This window comes from Triturus cristatus, chromosome 12, assembly GCF_964204655.1.
Source record: "Triturus cristatus chromosome 12, aTriCri1.1, whole genome shotgun sequence".
In the NCBI taxonomy this organism is placed as follows: domain Eukaryota; kingdom Metazoa; phylum Chordata; class Amphibia; order Caudata; family Salamandridae; genus Triturus; species Triturus cristatus.
In genome coordinates, this window is record NC_140595.1 from 421,826,333 (window position 1) to 421,850,010 (window position 23,678).

Here is a 23,678-nt window from a genome sequence, read left to right on the forward strand (position 1 = left end):
CTTGAGTGGTGCTTCCACCCCTCTCAACCAACAACCTGATTTCTTACAGTAAGAACATTACTTTCCTGAGCAGTTCCGAGATCCACTTCTATGTCATAAAACGCGCAGAGAAATGAATAAATGCCAAATAGCCGGAGCACTTTGTGGATCAAAGTTCATGAAGGTGGATGCGATCTCGTTCAGATAGAACAATACCAAACGTGCCCGGGAGGGGGCGAAGACATGCTACCCGAAAGAGGTCTGGAAAGTAAGAACAAACCGCACCCTTCTCATAGTGAAGCTGGCGAGGAAATGAGACGGTAAAAGTAAGCTGCTGTGTCTTTCTTTGGTACATTTCTACATCTGATTTTAGTTGTTTTGATTTAAAAAGAGGAAACTACATTTGTTTACAGGTTTGCTCCTGGGCATACGGGGCTCTCGTATAGCTTATTTAAAGTGCATCTTGAAAGTTGAAGCAATGTTTCTTACTGGGACTTAGCGAGTTTGAACGGGTTTCGGAGCTCTTTTGATCCCACTATAAATGTGAGCTGTGCTTTGCCAAATAGAGTGAATTCATAGGAGGGCGTGTGAGTTGCGACTGCGAGTAATCCGAAGTAATGCTATTGTTTAAATGCGACTAGAAATTGTGCTATACTCACTCTTATGAGGTTTATGTTAACCACAAAAAACGCTTAACTGGAGTGATTAAATGTAGCACCATGCGGCACGAGCACGCGTTCGAGAACACCCGCTCTTTGCGTGCACCGAGCAGCAACGGGACAGGATATTACGACAGAGCCGCCGGTTTGATTTTGCAGCCAATTGTCTATCACAGTCATACATGACAGGCAGTGGCAGCTAACGTTCTGTGGGCGCAGAACTGAAATTGTTAGACCAAGACCAGTATAACGACAGTTACATTTTGGCCGTTGTTTCATAGTGGCTATGATGACAAAGTAGCACCAGACAAAGCGTAAACTGAAGGGGATTCCGTTCACCACACACGTCAATTTATGTTCCGGCTAGGGCGCCTGCTGTCATCAAATGTCAACCCAACACCCTCCCCGTCATACCTAGGTCATGCACAGCTCACCTGTTTCCATGTCATCTCTGGCACCCTCTGACAGCCCATGTCTTTTTTAGCCCATAGCGCTTTACATATACTTGTGAAGTAAAGGGAAACTGTTGCAACGTTCTCTTGGATAAAAAGCCAGATGTATCCTATAGTTTCAATAGAAGTGCTGTCAGAAGTTAATTTGGAGATCAGGTGACAGTGAAATGCAATGGACACCGATAACCAGCTCCCAGGTGCAAGTGCAAGCAATATGAGTTAACCGTCACATATAGAGAATACAATGTATCCTTCACATGGAGGGAGTGTAACGTTGTATTTGTCATCGTAAAGTGTGCGCATGAGACATTGTAACTTCCTTTAGATTTATCTGGAGTGAATAAGAAGTTAGAAGTAACTGTCTGCCTCACACCGTGTTCTGTTTTTACTTGCATTGTTTTAGTAACTGCAGAAGGGCAGCAGGTTGATTGTATGAATCAAATCCGACACATATAGCTCACTGAAGAACACACTTTGGCTACTTCACCTCAAAAAATGGCCATACATCTGACAGGAACTCTCTGGCTGTATATATGCCTTACTTTTCATGTCTGGTCGACAACTTTTGCAACTGAAGGTAAGATCTCATTAGCATATATATTCTGCAAAGCACGTACATGAAAGTAAAACATGCTTGAAGTTAGTTGATCAGGTTGTGTAATATTTTTTTAAAATAGTGACTGATCTGAACTTTGAATAATATTTTTAAGCAATTGTTTTATTTTTTTATGTCTCAATGTTTGTATTGTGTATCTGGGGAACAAGATACAGTTGTCATCCTCTTTAACAATATATTCAAAATAGTTACGTTATAAAGTACAGCGCATAGTAGATCATTTTTTTTCAAAGCATACCTTTTAAAGAAATATAACAACTGAAAGACGAGTCTAACTATACAAAATTTACATTTTCAGTTTCTGTCACATATTGCCAAAAAAGCACTAGTACATATCATAGGACAGGTCTGGGGCACTGAAACACCTGAAATTAGATCTTGGAGTCTTATATTCCATTGCTGTTGGAAGTTTACAACAGCGTTTCCTCTTATGAACTTTTTTTATACTACTACTTACACTGTGATGTTATATCTAGCTAGTGTAGGTGCTTCACAGGGTTCCATCTGAGCAGCATGGTAATCTTGAGGAATTGGTCTCGATGTAGATAAATAGAGGAACAGCTCTTCTGGAGATTTCTTCTTACCCAATCTTATGCTAGTCCCTCAGGAACTAGGTATTGGTGGCTAAAAGTAATATAGATTAGAGTGAGAATCTCCATCTCTGTGCTCCAGCGATGAAACAAACAAGGAAAGTCGCTGGAAAATTAGGAGGAATCACAGCCTGAAAATACAGAAAGTGATAGGATGCTGGCTCTCCTGAGGCCAAAGCCTGGTTACCTTGCAACCAACTGGTAAACCTCTACCATTCTCAGTCTTAATATCTTCAACAGATGCAGCTGGCTGAAATAAAGTCACATACTGGTAAGTGACGAGATAGTGATCAATTACCTTTTTAAAGTTAACTCCAAGGGTCTTGAATCTTTGTCGAGTAAAATATAAGCTTTGATAATGAGTGCTTATGAGTTTCCCATGGGGCTGGTAACATCCGGTAACTCCACCACAAGGGGTTAGCAGTGTTCCCGGTATTAGTAACTCTGGAGAGTGGAGTGCAGGCACGGGTCCAACACTGTGGCACCTATAATAACTTATAAGGTCAAAAGTGTCTAAAAGTATATATTTGTTTCTCAGTTTGGGGCTAGTGCTGTTTAGTCATTACTTATGTTGCTAGCTAGGAAAACCGTGGGTCTTTAGGACTCTGGGTCACTTGCTCCACATTTAAGTGGAAAATGGAACAGTGTAACTTGAATAATATTTATTAATTGGTAATGATTTCTTGGTTCTGTAAATGTGCAATTGATTCTTGGTTATATGTTCCTTTATTTTTATATATATATATATAGATCAGAGTGCCCTGTAAAATGTATAGCACTGCTTGCTACTGAATGTCTTGTTACAGGGTCTTTCTCTGGGATCTTAAAAAACTTAGATAACATTTTTGCTTCTTACATAGTTTTACCTCGTGGGCCCTCATTCTGAGGTGGCGGGATTTTGGTGCACAGATACTAGGGGGCTGGAATCTATTAACCAAAGTACAGTCATTATGAGTTTTTTTCCTCCTGAAATGGAAATTCCTGCCCAAACCCAGAGTTACGGGGTCCTCTAATGAAGTTTCTCTATATATTAGAAAACATACTGCCATTTTCTACCTGCTCTGAGCAGACAGAAATGTCAGCTGGGGTGCTGGTGAAGAGGTGGGGTTCTGGTGAAAGACGTCTCATCATTGCAGGGCATGCTTGTGCCCTACATTTTCTGCTCCCCTTGGACCACTACAGGGGAGTACGGAGGGCGGGTAATGCTGCTGCCAAAATCTCCTGCAGAAAAATTAGCATGCCCAGTTTCTCTGATCCCAAGATTTATCATGTCTGGAGGTCTTAAACCTTATAATTTGGTGCCCAGAGACTCCTAATTGAGGTATGGTGTATTGCACCCAGAGTTATCGCTCCCGGTGAAATAGCCCTATTTGTAAAGAGGGCCATAATGCCCAGATCTACATTTACCTGTGGATCAGCATTGGAGCGGATTAACAAGATGATTAGCCAGACGTGCATTTTATACATGTGTGAAGCAACATTCAGTTCCATATGCCTGCTACCTGTTTCTGTATGGATCTCCCCATATGTGCAATGCTGCCTACAACATGGCGCTGTTGGGAACTGTTACCATTTACTGCCAGCCGCTGCCCCAGAAACGACCTCCGAAAATGTAACAAAGTTGACACCGGGTTTATTTCTTAGAACATTTTACCTTATAATGATGTCACCTATGTCAGGGCTCCCGGTTTTATGGTATTTATGTTTTTTACCATTTCCGTCTGTATTTATCCATATTTATTTTTTGCTAATTTTACCTGTATTTATTCATATTTATTTGGGGTTTTATTGAAAAATGAACCTGAAATTAGTATATTTCCACATTTATTTAACCTGATAAATATGCATTCATTCTTAAATATCTGCCAGGTTTCAGTGCTGTGAACACCCGCAGAAGATAAATCAGTGCACTTATATGAAAATATGCAAATTTCAGTATCAACCTAGTGCATATCTCCTGCTGTTAAAGCCTCTTTACTAAATTTCCTTTCTTTTTTAACCCTCTTATCTATCAATCCACACATCTATGGGCCTGGCAGTAATGGCAGACAGTATTTAGAATTACTCAAACTGCCTTATCGAAACTTGTCCCAGGCTAAGTCCCGCTTCCCCCAGACAGAGGGACCAATGTTAGAGCCTGGAGCACTTTCACACTCTCCTGGACTAGTGGAAGCAGTCGACCTGCAAGTGACCGATTGTCACCACTACTTTTTCCGAATTAACAAAATGAAAAAGTTCTACAGTATTGAAATGCTATGATTTATGTTTTCTTTTAAAATATAACTCTGGTCATATGTATCTGATCATGTTCATTTGTGTGTTTAAATTAAGATAGAAATACACTTTATTTTTATAAATTTATGTCAGTGTGAATTACTGATCGTCCATGCCAGTTCTTTTAAATGCTACCAGGACTAGGCTAAGGATTCATTATTGTGAATCCAAAGATAATCTTTGGGGTCTATGAGAATATTGCGTGGTGAAGCCTAACTAGCATCACCACATAATACTCCACCTTCCTCACATTCCTACATTGGTGTTACATCAATGGGGATCCTGAGCCTGTATTTTGCAGTACAACATGATAAAAAGTGATTCTGCATGAAAAATCCCCTTAATTGACTTAGGACTCAAAGATAATGTTTTCGAAATTCTTTCTTTCTTTTTTTTATTGGGTTGTTGGGGCCATGTATAGACCGCATTTCAATAGTACATTTAAAATGTCTAGGTAATTTAGGAACAGGTTTAAAATGTTTAGATAAAGGTCTAACATTAATGGGACCGAGGTAAAGGCTGTGAGTTATACAGGTGCAAGTGTTACTATGGTGGCTCTTAGACTGGTTTCCCAAGTTCAAATGGTACTCGGTGTTAGTTACCAGGTGACCAATGCTGACAATGAGCTAAGCTCCATCCAATGGCCTTGGTAAGCCTAGAGTGGCCAGGTGTTACTGATCCAAGGAGGGTGGTTGTGTCCTCTGCCATCCCAGTGGAGTGTCTTTTCGGGATTGATCTGTACACGTATTTATGGGCAAAAGTGGACCGAAAGGCCCATGCAGAAATGCTAGGACTTCCTGAGTGGGTGTGTGTTACCACAAGAGCACAGGCCGCATATGGGAGTTTGGATCCTGAAATAGTGGACCAAGGCTCCCAAAACAAGAGGACAGGCAAGAAGTCTGCTAAGGTAACTTCTAAGAGGTCACAGGACCAGGAAGAAAGTTCTTTTGAGGGAGATGCCCTGGTACTTGAGGAGGGAACTGAAGCGGATGAAGTCTGGCCTAACCAGGCAGAGCTCCTAAATGCAGGGGACCCTCCAGAGAAGACCAATGCCAAGGGCAAACACAATGCCCAACTCTTGAAGACCCTAGGCAGCAAGCTGCAAGGTAAGAGGAAGGTGATGGTGGTACCCATGTGGTCTACTATGAATACGGGCTCCTGAACACAGAGTCCAGGAACCCCAAATCGGGGGCAGTCAGTAGAATTGTGGCTGCTCAAATGAACAGAGAGTTCATTCTGACCTTCACCTATGACATCCCACTAGTTGGACATCTGAGACTAACCAAAACCTGGGACAGTTGGTTGATAATTTTTATTTTCTCCAGATGTCTGAAAAAGTGAAGGAGTTTTGTCTCTCCTGTGTGACTTGTTAAGCCAGTGCCAAGACAGGCACACACATAAAGGCTCCCTTAATTTAATTTCCAGTGTGTGGGACTCCCTTTGAGTGGGTAGCAATTGACACTGTTGGTCACCTTGACCCTCAAACTGAATCTGGGAACAGGTTTATTCTAGTGGTAGTGGACCATGTCACTATGTACCCATAGGCAATGCCCCTTAAGACTGTCACTGCCCCTGCAGTGGCAAAGGCCCTCCTTGGCATCTTCACCAGGGTTGTGTTAAAGACTTGATCTCCGATAGAGGAACACATTTCATGTCTGCATATATTTAGGCTATGTGGGATGATTGTGAAGTGAACTTCAAGTTCAACACCCTCTGACAAATTCTTTGGTTGAAAAGTTCAACAAATTGTTAAAGGCATGATAATGGGCCTCCCTGAAAAACTCAGAAGGAGAAGGGATGTCCTGTAACCTTGCCTGATGTTGCCTACAGAGAGGTGCCATAAAAGGGGGTTGGATTCTGCCCTTTTGAACTTTGTTTGGCCATCCCTTAAAGGGTCCTCTCAGTCTAGTGAGGGAAGGATGGGAGAAACCTCACAAAGAGCCCAAGGAAGACAAAGAGGACTATGTACTGGGCTTATGTTCACGTATAGCTCAGTATATAATGAGGGCAAATAAGCATCTTGAGACAAGTCAGGAGATTATCAAGCATTGGTATGATCAGAATTCAGCACTGGTGGCACACCAACCAGGTCAGCAGGTGTGGGTATTGGAGACTGTGGCTCCCAGGACACTCCAAGACAAGCGGACTGGGCCCCATCCAAACTTGAAGTAGAAAGGGGAAGTCACCTACTTAGTAGTCTTAGACAACCCTAGGAGTCCTCATAGAGTACTCCATGTAAATCACCTAAATCTCCACCAGGTCAGAGCTGACAAGACCACGCTCATGGTCACTGATGGAGGCCAGGAGGAGGAAAGTGACCCCCTCCCTGACCTGCTGTCAAATAACTCACAGGATGGGTCAGTTGGATGTGTTGTTTTGTCTCACACTTTCACTGCACAACACCAATCTGACTGACCTAGGACTTGCCTGCAGTTTGTTTAGCTCTTCTCCTTGACCCTGGTCAGACAACATGGTGTACCCATGATGTGGACGCAGGTGACAATCTCTCTGTCGAGAACAAGTTATACAGATTGTTAGATCAAGTCAAAGCTTGCATTAAGACTGAGGTCAGAAAGAGCTAGAGGTGATTGTATCCTCTGACGCTCCCTGGGCTAGCCCAGTGATAATGGCCCCACACCTTATTCCAAAGGTAGGAAACTTGAAATGACGTTCTGTGTGGATTACAGGGGTTGAAATGCAGTCACTGAAATTGAGACTCACAGCATCCTAAGAGCAGATGAATTAATTGACAATCTGGGTGCAGCCAACTTCTCGAGTACTTTTTATTTGACATCAGGGTAGGTGGCAGATTGGACTCACCCAGGAAGTAAAGAAGAGGTCAGTATTTACAGCCTCAGAGAGCCAATTTCAATTTAAAGTTATGCCTTTTGGGCTGGAAAATACACCTGCTACCTTCCAAAGGTTGGTGAATTGTGTTCTCTCTAGCCTGCGTCACTTTAGTGAAGCATAATGCGATTATATAACTGTCTTTAGTTCCCCCACGGAGGATCACTTGGTCCACCTGAAGGAAATGTTGTAGGCCCTGCATCAGGCATGCCTAACTATCAAGGCCAGTAAGTGCCAGATAGGGCAGAGCTCTGTTGCGTACTTCGCACACCTACTAGGTGGAGGCTAAGTCCAAAATTCCAACCCAAGATCCAGACTATTCTAGAGTGGGAAGCTCCTATAACCCAGACTCAAGTCAGGACCTTCCTTGGCTTGACTGGGTTCTACAGGAGATTTGTGAAGCGTTATGGGACTATTGTGTACCCTCTCACTGAACTTACCTTCAAGGCACAGCCTAAGAAGGTCGTCTGGAACACAGGAAAACAAAAAGTCTTTAACACCCTGAAGGAGGCTTTGTGCTCAGCAGCTATCCTGACCGGGGAAAGGAGTCAAATGTCCAACCTGATGCTTCTGAACATGGGATTTGGACAGTGTTGTTAAAAACAAATGATGAGGGTCAGGATCAACCAGTTGCCTATATTAGCAGGCGACTTCTCCCTTGAGAGCAGCATTGGAGTGCCAATAAGAGGGAAGCCTTTGCTGTGGTTTGGTCCCTGAAGAAGCTGAGACCCTACTTATTTGCAAATCACTTCAAGGCTCAAACCCACCACAGGTCTCTCAGATGGTATATTCAGATGAGAGGGGACAACCCCAAACTGTTGATGTGGTCCATTTCCCTAGAGGTTATGGACTTTACAGTGGAAGACAGACCAGGGATTGACCATGCCAATGCAGATGGCCTTTCCAGTTTTTACATTTAGATGATGAGAACTACCTGGGGGTATGTTAGTTGCTCATCACCTTTTTTCTGAGGGTATCATGTAGGAAAGTACCCTTTTTGTATGGTCACCCCCCACTTTTTGCTCCAATGCAGATGGTTATGACTTTGAAAGTGCCCTGGAGCCTGCTGCCTAGGCCCCAGTGCCAGTGTCTCTCCCTAAAATAGGTATGTGTAAATTGGCATCTCCAATTGACAAGGGATTTCACCCCCTCATGAGTCTCTTGTATATACGGCCAGCGGTACCCAGGGCATGGGTGATAAAGGGGTCCTAAGGGCTTGCAGCACTGTTTATGCCACCTTAAGTTACCAAGTAACCTACTGCCAGCAGGCCTGCTATTGTAGATGACAGGAACAGTGTAAACTGCTCCAATTCGACTTTCCTCTCATCAAGTGTAGCAAAATCAATGCACTGCTTTCAATATTTGTCAGTCACCCCTAAGGAAGGCCTTCTAAGGCCCAGGAGGCAGTGTGCATTGTATTAAATTTATGGGCATGTAAGGTCAAGCTTATATGTCCGTATAGTGCCCTCTACCATTAAAGGACAATATAAGTGATAGACTGTCCATAGGAGAACATGGGATGGCACCTGGGCAAACAGTAGGTTGGCAGCTACATTCTGATACCACCTAAATATTTCACGCTTGGTATCAAACAATGTGCCTTCTCATCCCTGGCACAAATCTTGTGTTGAGGAGATGTGGCAAGCACCTAGGTCGCTACCTTAGTAGTTGCCCATCTGGCTCCTCTGGTTTCTCTGTGCTCTGGCTGGCAGCCTGCGCTTGCTGCAGCCAAGACAGGATTCTGACCTCCTGCCAGGTGGTGTGATCATTCCTAGGAGTCAGGAAAAATGTTCTGGGTAGGAAGGAGGTCACACCTCCGCCCTTCCCAGATAGGCTAGTGAAGTGGCACATCTAGATGTTGAGCTTTTAAAGGCTACACAGCCTCTGCTATGCATCAGGGCTGCCTTCCAAAGGAGGAAACAACCCTCCCCCAGGCCCAGGCACATTTTCCCCTGGGCAGGTGGGAAATTTGGTATGCAGGAGGTGTACACCCCCAAAAGGCCAGCCACACCTCTAAGGTGGGCTGCCAGGTCTGTACAGTTAAAGAAGACTTCTGCCAATTTTTAAAAGTGGTAGAAATAGTGGGTTCTGGGTAAACAAGGTAACCTACACCCCCGGATATGGACATATCAGGGATGGATTAGCTGCTGGGGCAAACAGTCCATTAGCCACTTGCACCCACAACCCCAACTCCCCTAAAACTAGGAGGATTTAAGGGCCACCCCTGACACCAGAACCACAGTCCTAAATCAACCTGTATTGAAGAAGACAAAGAAGAGACACATGTATACGACAACAGGAATTGCACAAGCCAAAAGAGGGAAAATCTGCACCTGTTGCATTGCTCCTTGAAGTGCCTGATCAAGACGTGTCCTAGGCTAACTCTCAATGCCTCCTGACAGGGGTTCCCCTGTGAGAGCCTGAAGCACCCTCAGACTCCCCTGGACTAGTGGCCCTAGTTCCCTCCAAACTGCAGGTAAAGCAATGCTTCAGATGCAAAGAATTGCTGGTCATTGGGCCCATTGAGGGATCGCCCAAATCCATATTGTCCAGTACCTTTTGGGAACTATTGTCCTGCCTTCCACAAAGTTACAGGAAGCTGCTGGGTTCCCCGGGACCATCAGATGCTGAAGTACCTTTTCTAAAGTTTATCCCTGCCACGTTTTTTTGGCCGCCAGTCCGGCAACCAACCCCTGCACTCGATGCTGCACCAAGAGGGAACTGCATCCGAACTTTGACCGATGTCAGCAATCACACTGTTGTTGTGTTTTTGCATCTTGTTCTACCAGCACCGTGTAAGTAGTAAAAAACCGCTCTCCATTTAGCACCATTGACAACCAGGATAACTCTGCACCTGGGTTCCAGGGGTCAGGAAATGACTGTAGTGGCTTGGTCCTGGGACTTGAATCACCTTTACCCTCCTTGGGTTACATGTAACTCGACCTGCAAGTGACAGATTGCACCTCCACCTTTTCCAATTGACCAGAGTGCAAAGGTGCTACAGTATTTAATACTGTGATTTTTGTTTTCTTTTAAAATCCATAACTCAGGTTAGATGAATTTGATCACATTTGTTTTAGTGTCTAAATTAAGATACAGATACCCTTTATTTTTCTCAATTGGTGTAGTATTTCCATAGAGTTGTGTCAATTACTTTTCGTCCATTTTGTTACTCTGAAATGCTTAACACGTTTCTCTAGTAAAACTTGCTTGCGCTTAGCTACACCACCAGGTATGAGCTAAGGATGTATTATTGTGAATCTAAGGACCATCTTTGGGGTCTGTGAGAATATTGCATTCAGCAACCTAACCAGCATCAACACATAATACTACACCTTCCTACAGGAAGGACAATTATATATCTGCCCTGATATAGCTTCTGAGTGACACATAGTTTGATAGGGTTGTGTCTCTAAAAGTACACCTTTGGCTGAACCATTTATATAGCCAAAATTAGAAGCGTCTAGTAAGTGAGTGAAGTGAATAGTCTCAATGCATAATTTGTGCAGTTGCTTGGTAACCAGGAGTCTAAGGACATTGCACATTGTTGCCCAGGTAAGGATGGGAAAAAATGTTCATCGAGCTACGGGATGGAAAAGTGACTTACCAGGTCTTTGTAGCAATTTTTGTCTCATTGTGTTTAACTTTGGGCCGAATATTGCTCCGTCTTAAAGCCTGAATTGCTTCTGTATTTTTGTCTCATTGTGTTTACCTTTGGGCCTGCTGTCATAAAAGTAAACTTTTTAACCTCTTCAGTGCCCATGACGAGATAGTCTCGTCATGGAGCACGGTTGCGCTGTGCCCATGACGAGACTATCTCGTCATGAACCCCACCCACTAATGCAACGCCCGGCACAGGAGGGGGAAAGGGCGTGGCACTGAAGGGGTTAAACTTGTAAAGTAGGAGATTTTGAAAAGAAAATTTGATAAATGTATTTTTTCCATTTACTTCTTTGGAGGCAGGTACTGAGTCTGGTCTATTGGCATGTATGCCTACTGTTCCTCTTCCCTAAAGCCTGACTTGCCTGTTTGCTACTGCACATTTCATCACATTGTGTTTACTTTTGGTCCCACTGTTCCTCCACCCTAAAGCCCGATTTGCCTGTCTGCCACTGCACATTTTATCTTGTTTTTATTTTTGGTTCTTTTTCTACTTCATCCTAAAGCCCGACTAGCTTCACACTTTAGGTGTTATTTCTTATGAGAATTAGACAGAACCCAAAAGTGTCCTGCAAAGGTGAGCAGGTGTTTGTCTTTGGGTAGATATGTAGGGAGTGGCTGCAAACACAGGTTGGAACCATGGGAGATGCTGATGACATGCATAAAAATAGTGTGATCTAGCATTACAGCAAGATGATTGGTTGAAGGAAGTCCAAAACCATGAGATTAGAAACAGCTAATGTATAATGCATTGCTTGGCGTACAGCAGAGAATTGTTGCATTGATCCATGAAGAACATTGATGTAGGAGTTCATCGTGATGTGTGAGTGATAGATTTTAACTCCCAGGAAAGGGTGGAGTAACAGAACAGGTTGTTAGGGATTACCACGTCTGAAGGCTGACTCAAAAGTGGTACAGTTAAAGGGTATCGCCTATACAGTCAGCGGATGTTCCATGTAGAGTTTGGGGCAGTTGAATTTAGTAAAAATGGATCCCTTTACTGTTTAGAGGAAGGCATATACCATGTTATCCTACTAGTGGATTATTGTTTTAATTAGATAGAAGTAAATTAGAGTAGTAGTAGGGTAACATCAAAGGTTCTCACGTGATTTCTGGAAGGGTATCTGCTTGTGGTGGTTTGACAGATCAGTTAAAAACAGGCATGTTGGGCTTCTAAAATTAGAATATCTGTACTTGTAGATCCTTTAACATTATTGTGCAGCACTTTATAATCCCCTGTTCCCACATTTGATAGAATGGTTCAAACAATTTGGTCAAGGAGAGCATGCCACTGGTTGTACTAAGTGCTCTGGCTACTCAAGAGGAGGGGGATTACATTTGTGAGGATATAAATTAATGCCTAATGGGATACTCAATAAATTCCCCTGGTAGCCCTCTCTGGGGTTAACGCTCCACCATATGTGCAGTTAGAGCAATATTCTGCTACCAGGTATTCCCTTCCTTAAGTGATCTGAAGCAGCCGTTAGGAGACATATTACTTCCAAATAAAATGCTTTAAATAAATAAATGCACAAACTTTCGTTAGGAATGTTGACCTAAATAATATCACCTCCTCTAGACAAGTGGCACAATCTCTATAACCAATCAACTGAGCACAGAACCTTCTTCTGTCCATCCAGCAAGAACAAAGAGAAATCATCATAACAGCTAACATCCTGCAAACTAAAAGAAACTACATACCAGATCATTAGCAGAAGTATCACAGGGAAGTAGCAGAATTATTGAGAAATAGAAACATGACCAAGAAGATTCCCCAAAGATGCGGCAAAACAAAACACAGCACTCTTCACGGTCTAAAAAGGAATGTTTTATCACATAGGTGTTTTTGAGCTCAAACATTCGCTCACTTACCCACTTTCCTCCATACAGAGTTAGTTATAATGACCATCAGTATTTTCTGAGGGGGAGGCAGTGGAGCGAGGGGAAGGCTGGGGGCGAGGCAGAAGCATGCTTTTGCAGAATACACACAGAATTTGTGTTTTCATGTGGGTTCCTGCATGTTTTCTCCCTGAGGTTCAACCTTGGAATTTACCTGCTTTTAGCAGGCAAACTCAGCAGGTGAATCACCAAAAACGTGTAATTCTAATGGGTGAGTAACATCTATTACCAGCCTAAATAGAATCACTGGGGTCACTCAGAATATGACCCTAAGGAGGGGTGCAAAGAGATTTTCTTTACTCTCTATTGTCATAAGTGATGGGACTGCCTGAACAGCTCAGCCAAGCTGAGTTAGGGCGAGGACCACTGGACGTATGCAGCTATAAATGGCCATCATATGCAGTAGGATTGACTACATTATGTCTGGGTTGTGCAAAATTTGTATGATTCACTTTCGTGTAAGTATATGAAATTTCAGTAAGCTTACGCAAAATTATAGATAATTACGTAAAATGCAAAAAATTTAATTTGGCATAGTTTTAGCACAAAATATGTCCTCACTTTGGGGCATATTATCAAGAACAGCGTTAAAAATTATCGCCGGTTTAGCGGCAGAAAACTGCCGCTACAGCGGCGATAATGGGCTTGATAATATGCCCTGGGGAATTCCAATAGAAGCCCATGTTCTGGTGTGAACATGGGCTTCTATTGGAATTCTCCAGGGCATATTATCAAGTCCATTATCGCCGCTTTAGCGGCAGTTTTCTGCCGCTAAACCGGCGATATTTTTAATGCCGTCCTTGATAATATGCCCCCATGATTTTAGTCACTGGGTGCATTTTATTCTAAACTAACAGCAAAATCCCTACAAACAACAGCAACATGTTCTGATTAATCATCTTGTTTGTGTGAGCTCCCTCTAAATTTTGGCTGCTAAAGGTGCATAATTACGAGACGTGGAGTAATAGTGTGATTTCATAAAGTACATGCAATAATTCCAGCGTGATGCAAATTTTGCTTTATTATGTGCAGAAAAGGCACATTCTGTGGCAGTATTATGTTGCTATCTTCTCGTTTTAGTAGAGGGTGCACATTGGTTCGTAGGGATTCCAACGCAAGGTAAAATATTTTTCTGTAAGAAAGAATAGCATAGACACTCACTAGAACCTTACAACTTACTGTAATCAATGAAAGTAAATCCATACCTTACTTTTAATGATCATGAGTGCATATATTTATTTATAATCTATTAACATTCTGACACCCATATACTCAATGTTGGCAAACGTTTGCCAATCTTTACTATTGGCTTGAAAAAGAGTTTAAAATAGCGCAAGTATGTCCAATTTGTTAACCTTTAGGAAAGAAGGGTCAAAGTTACAATTTCAAAATTCAAAATCAAAATATTTTAATGGATGTCTTACAAACAAATTTGACAATATATTCACAGTTTTTAAATTATTTTTTATTGTAAGTCCACAAAGGCCCAAATGATGTGGTTGCACTGCGTTCTAAGTCAAAAAATGCTACACCACCAATAAAGAGTACATTCACGCAAAGGCAAAACAATGTTTGTGAGCCCATCCAAAATGTCCAGGCTATTTTATTCTTTAATCTCTCCTCCCCAATGAGAGATACACATGAAGCTTTGCCACATTTTATCAGCAGACCAGGTAGGTCTGGGTTACACGCCTCTTGACACATGGCAGTGCAGAAGGCCAGAGGCTTGTCTTTCACCAAATTTCCTCATAGCATTACATTGTTTCAGCAGGCAGTCATCTTTAGATGGATTTTAATTCATTCTAATATGGCCACCATGCATGTGCATTTGAGCTCGATAGCGATCAGTGAATTATATTTCTTTAAATGAAAGATAATCAATTACAGCATACACTTGCCTCAACAACAGGTGCCTGGGATGAAACCATTGGAAAAGCCAAGAGGTCTCATTGGCAAGACTTGTTTCTATCTTTACTATGTCTGGTACATGAGAAGAAATCATGGCAGGGCAGCATGAAAGGGGATTTTAAAACAGTATTAAGAAAAGTAGGTAAGGAGGATTGGTTTTGAAGTGGTCAGGTAAAAGTTACTTCAGTAGATTGATACAGGAGTGAAAAGGTTTAAAAAAGAGCAAAAGGGCATGTTTAAAGCAACAATGTAGAGTAGAGGATGATGGCAGCATAACAAAAGGGTTGAATAACCAACATATGCAAAACTAAGGAAGCTTGAGAGGCTGGAAGAACACTGTGAGCACGATTGGCCTCTCCCGATAAAAGTCAACCAACTGATCTATTTGGTCCTGAAATAAAAGCTACAGCTAGCAATTGTTTGCAGGATTTCACAATCTGGGATTGTCCTTCATTCAAAAATGTCTTGAAACATGGAAGGTCTTTTCAAACAGTTTTCCACTAGCACATGCCTTATCAGGAACTCATGCAACCATTTGACATAAGATATCATCATAAAGATTTTGAATAAACAAATAATCTTCCAGGACAAGAACATACTTCTTTTAACATTACACTAATGTATAATTGGATAGAGCAACTTGAATGATAAGACTGTGTGAATGGCATAGTTGTATAATATTTTTGCTTACCTCAACATCTTTTTTTCTTATTTTCTTATTGTTAACAGGACAAGAGAAGATTAAGCCTGTGGTTACCACCAAATATGGACAACTGCAGGGGAAACTATTCAGCGTTAAAGGATCATCTCAAGAGATCGAGGCCTATCTTGGAATCCCTTTTGCAAAGCCCCCCATAGGCCAACTAAGATTTTCTCCACCACAGTCTCCAGAACCCTGGAACAATCTCAGAGATGCATCTTCTTATCCTCCACTGTGAGATAATCACTTTTTTTTTTTGTTGCACAGCATTACAGTGGTCAAAATTAAGGCAGGCTTTAAGTGGAGGGCAACAACAGCTGAAGAGTTCAAAAGATAAGTAGAAATGGGGAAGTCTGTGGGTAAAGTAGGTAATGTCAAGAGATGTAGAGGGATGTTGTAGAGTAGCTAAGGATACAAAGGAGGCACACTGGTAAACTGTCCCTATTTCCCATGCTATTTATAGAAACTACCCTTGGGAAAGCAGGAATCTGTTTGTACTCCTTTTCTTCCAAAAAGGCCAAAAGTAAGCAGCCCCTAGCGGCTCCCCCTACAAGAGGGAGTGTTCAGTGCCGAAAGAGAGGTTTTTAAACTCACTATGTTTGTGGGTATCCATGTATGCATTGATTCAACGCAATACATACGTACCACAGACATTATAGGAGAGCTGCTTATACATAAGAATAGCAGATTAGGGCAAAGAGAAGACATTTCAAAATGTATGTGGTACATATCATGTGAGGGCTAGAAGTAGATAAGGGCACAGCAGATTTTAAATGGACAAAGTGAAAACAGTGAACAAAATGGTAGGGAAACAAAGAATGTTTGTGAATCTAGCTAAGAATGTAAGGCAAAGGCACAGGGCTTACAGTAAGATATAAATCTCTTGTTTATGCACCATATTGTGTTGCCGCATTGTCAGCAACCTTCAAATCATCAACATAAGGAACAACAAGTTATTGTGCACGTATGTGAAGGGATAAGAATGTCAAATAAATGAACTTATGTTTGTGTTTTTGCAAATTAACTTAAGCAGAAAACCAACATAAATATAAAAAGAAATCAACTCCTTTTGAAACTATGCACTTGTTAATGATTAGGTTAATAAGTGATTTTGTTTTCATTTAAGATAGTGAAAATATCTATGTCAGAAACTCTGAAATGATCTTAGCATATATTCATTGCATATATTTATTTGTTACTTCTTTTAAAATGTGCTTGTGTAATGGTTTGCCATTTACTATCAATCAATCAATCAATCAATCAAGCATTTATATAGCGCACTACTCACCCAGAGGGTCTCAAGGCGCTGGGGGAGGGGGGGGTCCGCTACTGCTCGAACAGCCAGGTCTTGAGCTGCTTCCTGAAGGCGAGGTGGTCCTGGGTCAGGCGGAGGTGGGTCGGGAGGGAGTTCCATGTCTTGGCGGCGAGGTAGGAGAAGGACCGTCCCCCCGTGGTGGCTCTTCGGATGCGGGGGACGGCGGCAAGGGCGTGGCTGGTCGATCGAAGCTGGCGATTGGGTGCGTAGAAGTTGAGGCGGCTGTTGAGGTATCCTGGGCCTTGGTTGTGTATGGCTTTGTGTGCGTGGGTGAGGAGTCGGAAGGTGATCCTCTTGTTGACCGGGAGCCAGTGCAGGTCTCTCAGGTGTCCGGAGATGTGGCCGCGACGGGGGATGTCCAGGATGAGTTGTGCTGAGGCGTTCTGGATCCGCTGGAGTCTCTTCTGGAGTTTGGCGGTGGTTCCGGCGTAGAGGGCGTTGCCGTAGTCCAGACGGCTGGTGACGAGCGCCTGGGTGACCGTCTTCCTGGTCTCGGTGGGGATCCACCGGAAGATCTTACGTAGCATGCGCAGGATGTTGAAGCACGATGAGGAGACGGCGTTGACTTGTCTGGTCATGGAGAGGGAGGAGTCCAGGATGAAGCCCAGGTTGCTTGCGTGGTCTGTTGGTTTGGGTGCGCTGCCTAGGGCGGGGGGCCACCCCGAGTCATCCCAGGCGGAGGGTGAGGATCCCAGGATGAGGACTTCCGTCTTGTCCGAGTTCAGTTTCAGGCGGCTGTTCCTCATCCATTCGGCTACCTCTTTCATCCCTTCGTGAAGGTTGGCTCTGGCGGTGGCGGGGTCGTTGGTGAGGGAGAGAATCAGCTGGGTGTCGTCGGCGTAGGAGATGATGTTGAGGTTGTGCTGGCGTGCGATGTCTGCGAGAGGGCTCATGTAGATGTTGAAGAGGGTAGGACTGAGCGAGGAGCCTTGAGGAACACCACAGATGACTTTGGTGGCTTCAGATCTGAATGGGGGGAGGCGTACTCTCTGTGTCCTTCCTGCGAGGAAGGAGGTGATCCACTCCAATGCCTTTCCCTGTATTCCGACGTTGCTGAGACGCTGCACTAGTGTACAGTGGCAGACAGTGTCGAAGGTCGCGGAGAGGTCTAGGAGGATGAGGGCTGCTGTTTCTCCGTTGTCAAGCAGTGCTCGGATGTCATCGGTGGCTGCGATCAGGGCGGTCTCGGTGCTGTGGTTAGCCCGGAAGCCAGACTGCGAGAGGTCGAGGGAACCGTTGGTCTCGAGGAAGGTGGCCAGCTGTTTGTTGACGGTCTTCTCGATGACCTTTGCAGGAAACGGGAGCAGAGAGATGGGGCGGTAGTTCTTGAGGTCGGAGGGGTCGGCTGATGGCTTCTTTAGTAGAGCTGTGAGTTCGGCGTGCTTCCAGCTCTCTGGGAAGGTGGCGGTGTCGAAGGAGGAGTTGATGATGTCCCGCAGGTGGGGTGCGATGACAGCGTCGGCCTTGTTGAAGACGTGGTGAGGGCAGGGGTCGGTAGGGGATCCGGAGTGGATGGAGTTCATCGTGCAGACGGTGTCTTCGGTGCTGATCGGGGTCCAGGCACCGAGGGTGGTGGTGGGGGGCGGTGTCTCGGTCGTGGCGTGCATCTGTTGAGTGCTGAAGCTGTTGTGTATATCAGCGATCTTGTTGTGGAAGTAGGAGGCGAGGGAGTTGCAGAGGTCTTGCGAAGGGGTGATGTCGTTGTTTCCGGCGTTGGGGTTGGAGATCTCTTTGACGATGATGAAGAGTTCCTTGCTGTTGTGTGCGTTGTTGTCCAGTCGTTCCTTGAATGCGGTTCTCTTGGTGGTGTGGATGAGTTGGTGGTGTTTTCGGGTGGCGAGCTTGAGGGCAGTCATGTTGTCCGGTGTTGGGTCTCTGCGCCATGTTCTCTCGAGGGCTCGGCAGTTCTTCTTGGAGCTCTTGAGTTCGTTGGTGAACCATGGGGCTTTCTTGCTAGCGGGTCTGCTAGGCGGGGTCTTCAGAGGGGCGAGGTCGTCTGCGCAGTTGCTGATCCACTTCGCGAGGTTGATGGCCGCCTGGCTTGGGTTCGTTGCGCTGGTGGGAGGGTTCATGCTCAGGGAGGTCGCGAGCTGCTCGGCTGTGATCTTGTTCCAGCTTCTGCGTGCAGCCTGTTGCTGGTGGTGGTGGACCGTGGTCCTTCTGAAGCTGAAGTGGACGCAGCTGTGGTCCGTCCAGTGGAGTCCAGTGGCATGGCTGAAGGCGACGTCCTTGCTAGATGAGAAGACGGGGTCGAGTGTGTGTCCGGCGTAGTGGGTGGGGGTGGTGACCAGCTGCTTGAGTCCCAGGTTTGCGAGGTTGTCCAGCAGGGTGGTGGTGTTGCGGTCGTTGTTGTTCTCCAGGTGGAAGTTGAGGTCCCCGAGGAGGATGTAGTCAGCGGAGGGGAGGGCGTGCGGGCTGATGAAGTTGGCGATGTCTTCGCTGAATTGTGTACGTGGTCCCGGGGGTCTGTAGATGAGGGTGCCTCTGAGGGTGGTCTTAGGGTTGATGTGGACCTGGAAGTGCAGGTGCTCGGCGGGTGCGAGGGTGTCATCGGTGTTGGTCGTGATGCAGATGGTGTTCCTGTGGACGATGGCGATGCCTCCTCCAGTCTGGTTGACGCGGTCCCTCCGGATGATCTTGTAGCCGTCTGGGATGGCGGTGGCGATGTCGGGCGCTGAAGAGGCGTTCATCCAGGTTTCCGTGAGGAAGGCGCTGTCTGGTGAGGTTGTGTCGAGCAGGTTCCAGAGCTCGATGGCGTGTCTGTGGATGGAGCGGGTGTTGAGCAGGATGCATTTCAGGTGGCTGCTGCTGTTGCTCGTCTTGGTCTTGGTTGGTGCTGGAGTAGTGCTGGTCCGGATGCAGGTGAACTTGCAGGCGTTGCAGCAGAAGGGTCCGTGGGTGTGTTTCGGGGTGGCTTGGAAGCATCCCGGGAATCGGCCGGCGTTGAGTGCGTTGAGGGTGGCTGTGTCGTACGTCCGGCGGGTGGGTTGGGGTCTGCGGGGGCCAGGGGTCCTGGCACTGGGCGCGGTCCGGCCGCGGACGGGCGCAGACGGGCTTACCTTTGGCGCACCTTCGGCGCTCAATCGGCGCGCCCGCTGCGCATCAACGCTGCGCGTGCGCACGGTCGCCATTTACGGCGAAGTGCAGGGAGGGAGGAGCAGCTGGGAGGCGGGAGCGGGGAGGAAGGGGGCGTGTCCACACTCCCGGCAGCGGGAAGCAGGAAGCGGGGTGGGTGGGTGCAGGGGACAGCAGCACAGGGGGGGGCAACAGTACTGGCACAGCAAAAGAGGTACAATACAATTAAATTAAAATACAGCGCAAGGACCCAACGAAGCAAAAGGAAGACGGGGATGCGGGAGCTGCGAGCGGCGGCGGGGGGGCGTGGCCCGAGGGCGGGAGGGCTCCGGAAGGCTCAGGAAGGCTGAGGGCAGCGGCAGGCAGGCGGGGGACACACGCGACAGCTGGTGGCCGTGCGGCGCGGGGGTGTCCTAAGAATAGGTCACACTCACCTGCGCTGCACGGTCGGCATTTATGGCCAAGTGCAGGGAGGGAGGAGCAGCTGGGAGGCGGGAGCGGGGAGGAAGGGGGCGTGTTCACACTCCCGGCGGCGGGAAGCGGGAAGCGGGGAGCGGGGTGGGTGGGTGCAGGGGACAGCAGCACAGGGGGGGCAACAGTACTGGCACAGCAAAAGAGGTACAATACAATTAAATTAAAATACAGCACAAGGACCGAACGAAGCAACAGGAAGACGGGGATGCGGGAGCTGCGAGCGGCGGCGGGGGGGCGTGGCCCGAGGGCGGGAGGGCTCCGGAAGGCTCAGGAAGGCTGAGGGCAGCGGCAGGCAGGCGGGGGGCACACGCGACAGCTGGTGGCCATGCGGCGCGGGGGTGTCCTAAGAATAGGTCACACTCTCTCTTCAAATATTTTCGTTTTCGTTTTAGAGATTTCAGTCCAATTTCAGTCCAATTAATAATCACACAGTTGTGCTCTTATCTGTGGATAAATACTAGATAAGGAGATAAGGAGATATGATCTGAAAATCTTTTAATCTTCTAATCTTCAGATTATTAGTATTCCAAAGCATGCACCATGATCCTGCCCCTTACTGTTCCAAATTAATGCATGGCCATGAACGCCAGACCCACTGATTTACAATCCTGCAATGTTCTTCTGCCCCCATGCTAGTTATGTGCCCCAGAAGAGTTTGTTGCAGGGAAGCTTTACGTCAGTTTACTAAATCATACAATGTTGTGCCATACTCTCAAGGTTTAATGTGATCCCTTAATCAGGACCTTACACATGCCTCACCAACTGATTGTGGGCTATCTTTAGCTTTTTCAGGATTTTATAATCATATCACTAATGTTCATTATCCACAGGAAGCACCAGTAAGCAACCAACTGGGTACTATTTTTTTACACCAATCAAGCTGTCCTACATGTAGATTCTGTTCCATTTTTGTCAGTTTCTAATATGGGTTGCATAGATTCAAACCTACCAGCAGAGTTAGCAAAGGCCAATTACTAATAGGACCTTCAGGCATGTATCCTGGATCTTAATACGGCCATGACACTGAGTGAATCAGGTGCTTGCAGGGAAGAGTGTGCCTCTTTTTCCTTTAAATGGAGAATGGATGCTGCAAAGAAAGTGGAAACTTACCTGCTGCATCTAATGTATACTTTTGTGTAGCAACTGTGGGTTTTAATTTACTCTGTACTAGGATTATCTAATTTGGAATTAATCTGGGTGGTCAATTATGACAAGAGAATAATACTGAGCAGAGTCATTGGGTAAATCCCTAAAACCTAAAACAAGAATTCCATGACATCCGACTCTCTATTTGATCTTCCAACTCTAGCAATGACATAATTACATGTCAAACCAAACCTTACACTTGATACATTGGTCAAGTGTTTACCAGAAAATCTGTTGTTTGCTATGCACAAGGAACTCATTTGCAATCTAAAACAACTGACTGATGAAAAATGATTTGAAAATAATCTAATCTATTAATGTTTCTACAATTCTCTTCTTGCATTTATATAACTTTATAAATAAAGGGCAAGCTTGAACTAAATGTTTGCTGTACTTAATCTCATAACAATTTCTCCCCCCTACCCTGTATATCCACATAATATTGCTAATTGAATTCTAATGTAGTAGCAATCACAAAGTGTTTCATACCTCCAGTGAGATGCTGAAGTACATTTGCTGACAGTAGGTTGCTCCCTACTCTTTTGGAGTGCTTGGATGAAAAATTGTATCTCTCACATGGGGCCTATGTGAGTAAGATTTGATGTTGTGCGTGAGGTTCGAGTTGTGCTCTTATCATGTTTTGTTGCTGTGCTTTGGCATGTAGTGTAGCAAAAGTAATGAGGCATGGCTGATACTCTGTTTTGTAAATCTTGCAATAGCTATTTTGAAGCGCACTGAAAACAACTAGATGCGAAAATACTCTCATGGTAAATAAAACAGTGTACATGAAAAGATTCTAATCAAATACTTCCTTGAAAACTTTAGAATTATGGCAGAAAGGGTACTCTGTCTCAATCTGAAGGTCTGCCTACCTTGTTTAGATTCGGGCAGACCTTCATTGTGTAGATGGCGAAGACTACTCCATCTCAGCCGCCTACACACACCTATGATGGCCCAGTGGACTAAAGGTCAGCAGAGGCTTTATTAAGTGTCTGTCTGCCACATTTAGATTGGGTAGACACATAGCCAGTTTTCGCTGCCATGAAAACTTGGAGGCAAGGGGCAGTGTAAATGTTTAAATGACCCCTTCGCCATGGGAGTATCCATTAAACTTACAAATCATTTCCAGGAACCCCTAGTCACAGCAGTTCCTGGAAATGCAACAGATGTCTACAGGGGCAGCAGACATCTCTAAATACAGGAGTAATGTACTCCACCATGGTGACAGTAATTACTCAATTTTCCTAATTTTAAATCAGCCCCTATGTTACAAACCTAAGTAAAAGTGAGTGTTTCCAAACATGAACATCACTGCTCCAATTATTGAAGTTGCTCATGATAAATTATTTTAAATGATGTGAACTAAGATGGTTTCAGGTGTAAATATCTTTATCGCTTATTTACATCTCATGTGACAGTCAATTTTAGAGCTGATGTGCATAAAACTGGCTAGAAATCATGTATTGTACACTGGGCTGAGCTTTGGATTCTACAACAATGATTCTGCATATCAATAGCAAAATACATACACGAGAAGCATGAGTTAATGGAGCTTAAGAGGCAGTGAAAAGGGTGAGGAGTACAGATAGTAAGAAGTAGTTAAAACACAATAATTTGTGAAATAACCACCATTTTTTAAGAACCACAAAACAGAGAGGAGAGAGAGTGTGTATGAGTATATGTTTTTGTCTGTGTGTGTATGTAAAAATCTAAGGTGAAAAAAGCACCAGTACCCAACTAATAACTAGAGAATACATGTATGGGGGTGTGTAACACCCCAATCACCCCCTCAAGATGCTCACCTTTTTATACAACTTTCCCTTGAAATTCCCACCCTTGTGTTAAAGTAGGATGCAGCATGAACAAAAAACACAGTTCTGATGATTCTGTTGTGTTATTGTATGAAATACAATATTTATATGATTGATTATATGTTTTCATTATAGGTGCTTGCAAACATTGCATGTTTTAGAAATGATAAAGAAACTGTTGAAAGCAAAAATGCCAGACTTTGATGTTTCTGAAGATTGTTTGTACCTCAATGTATACACCCCAGCTGGCAACAAAGAGCACAAGTTACCTGT

The 23,678-nt window shown here is 44.7% G+C and overlaps 1 protein-coding gene across 1 annotated transcript in view; it reads left to right on the top strand.

Annotated features, from left to right (window-relative positions):
- Nucleotides 1-265: 265 nt before the first annotated feature.
- The window catches only part of LOC146776047 (fatty acyl-CoA hydrolase precursor, medium chain-like), a 275,087-nt gene continuing 251,674 nt past the window's right edge, over nucleotides 266-23,678 (top strand). The window contains exons 1-4 of the mRNA XM_085639929.1: nucleotides 266-305; nucleotides 1,494-1,667; nucleotides 15,614-15,818; nucleotides 23,541-23,676. Of these exons, the coding sequence (XP_085496055.1) occupies nucleotides 1,586-1,667; nucleotides 15,614-15,818; nucleotides 23,541-23,676 (423 nt within the window). The 5' untranslated portion in view covers nucleotides 266-305; nucleotides 1,494-1,585. The remainder of the gene's footprint in view (nucleotides 306-1,493; nucleotides 1,668-15,613; nucleotides 15,819-23,540; nucleotides 23,677-23,678) is intronic.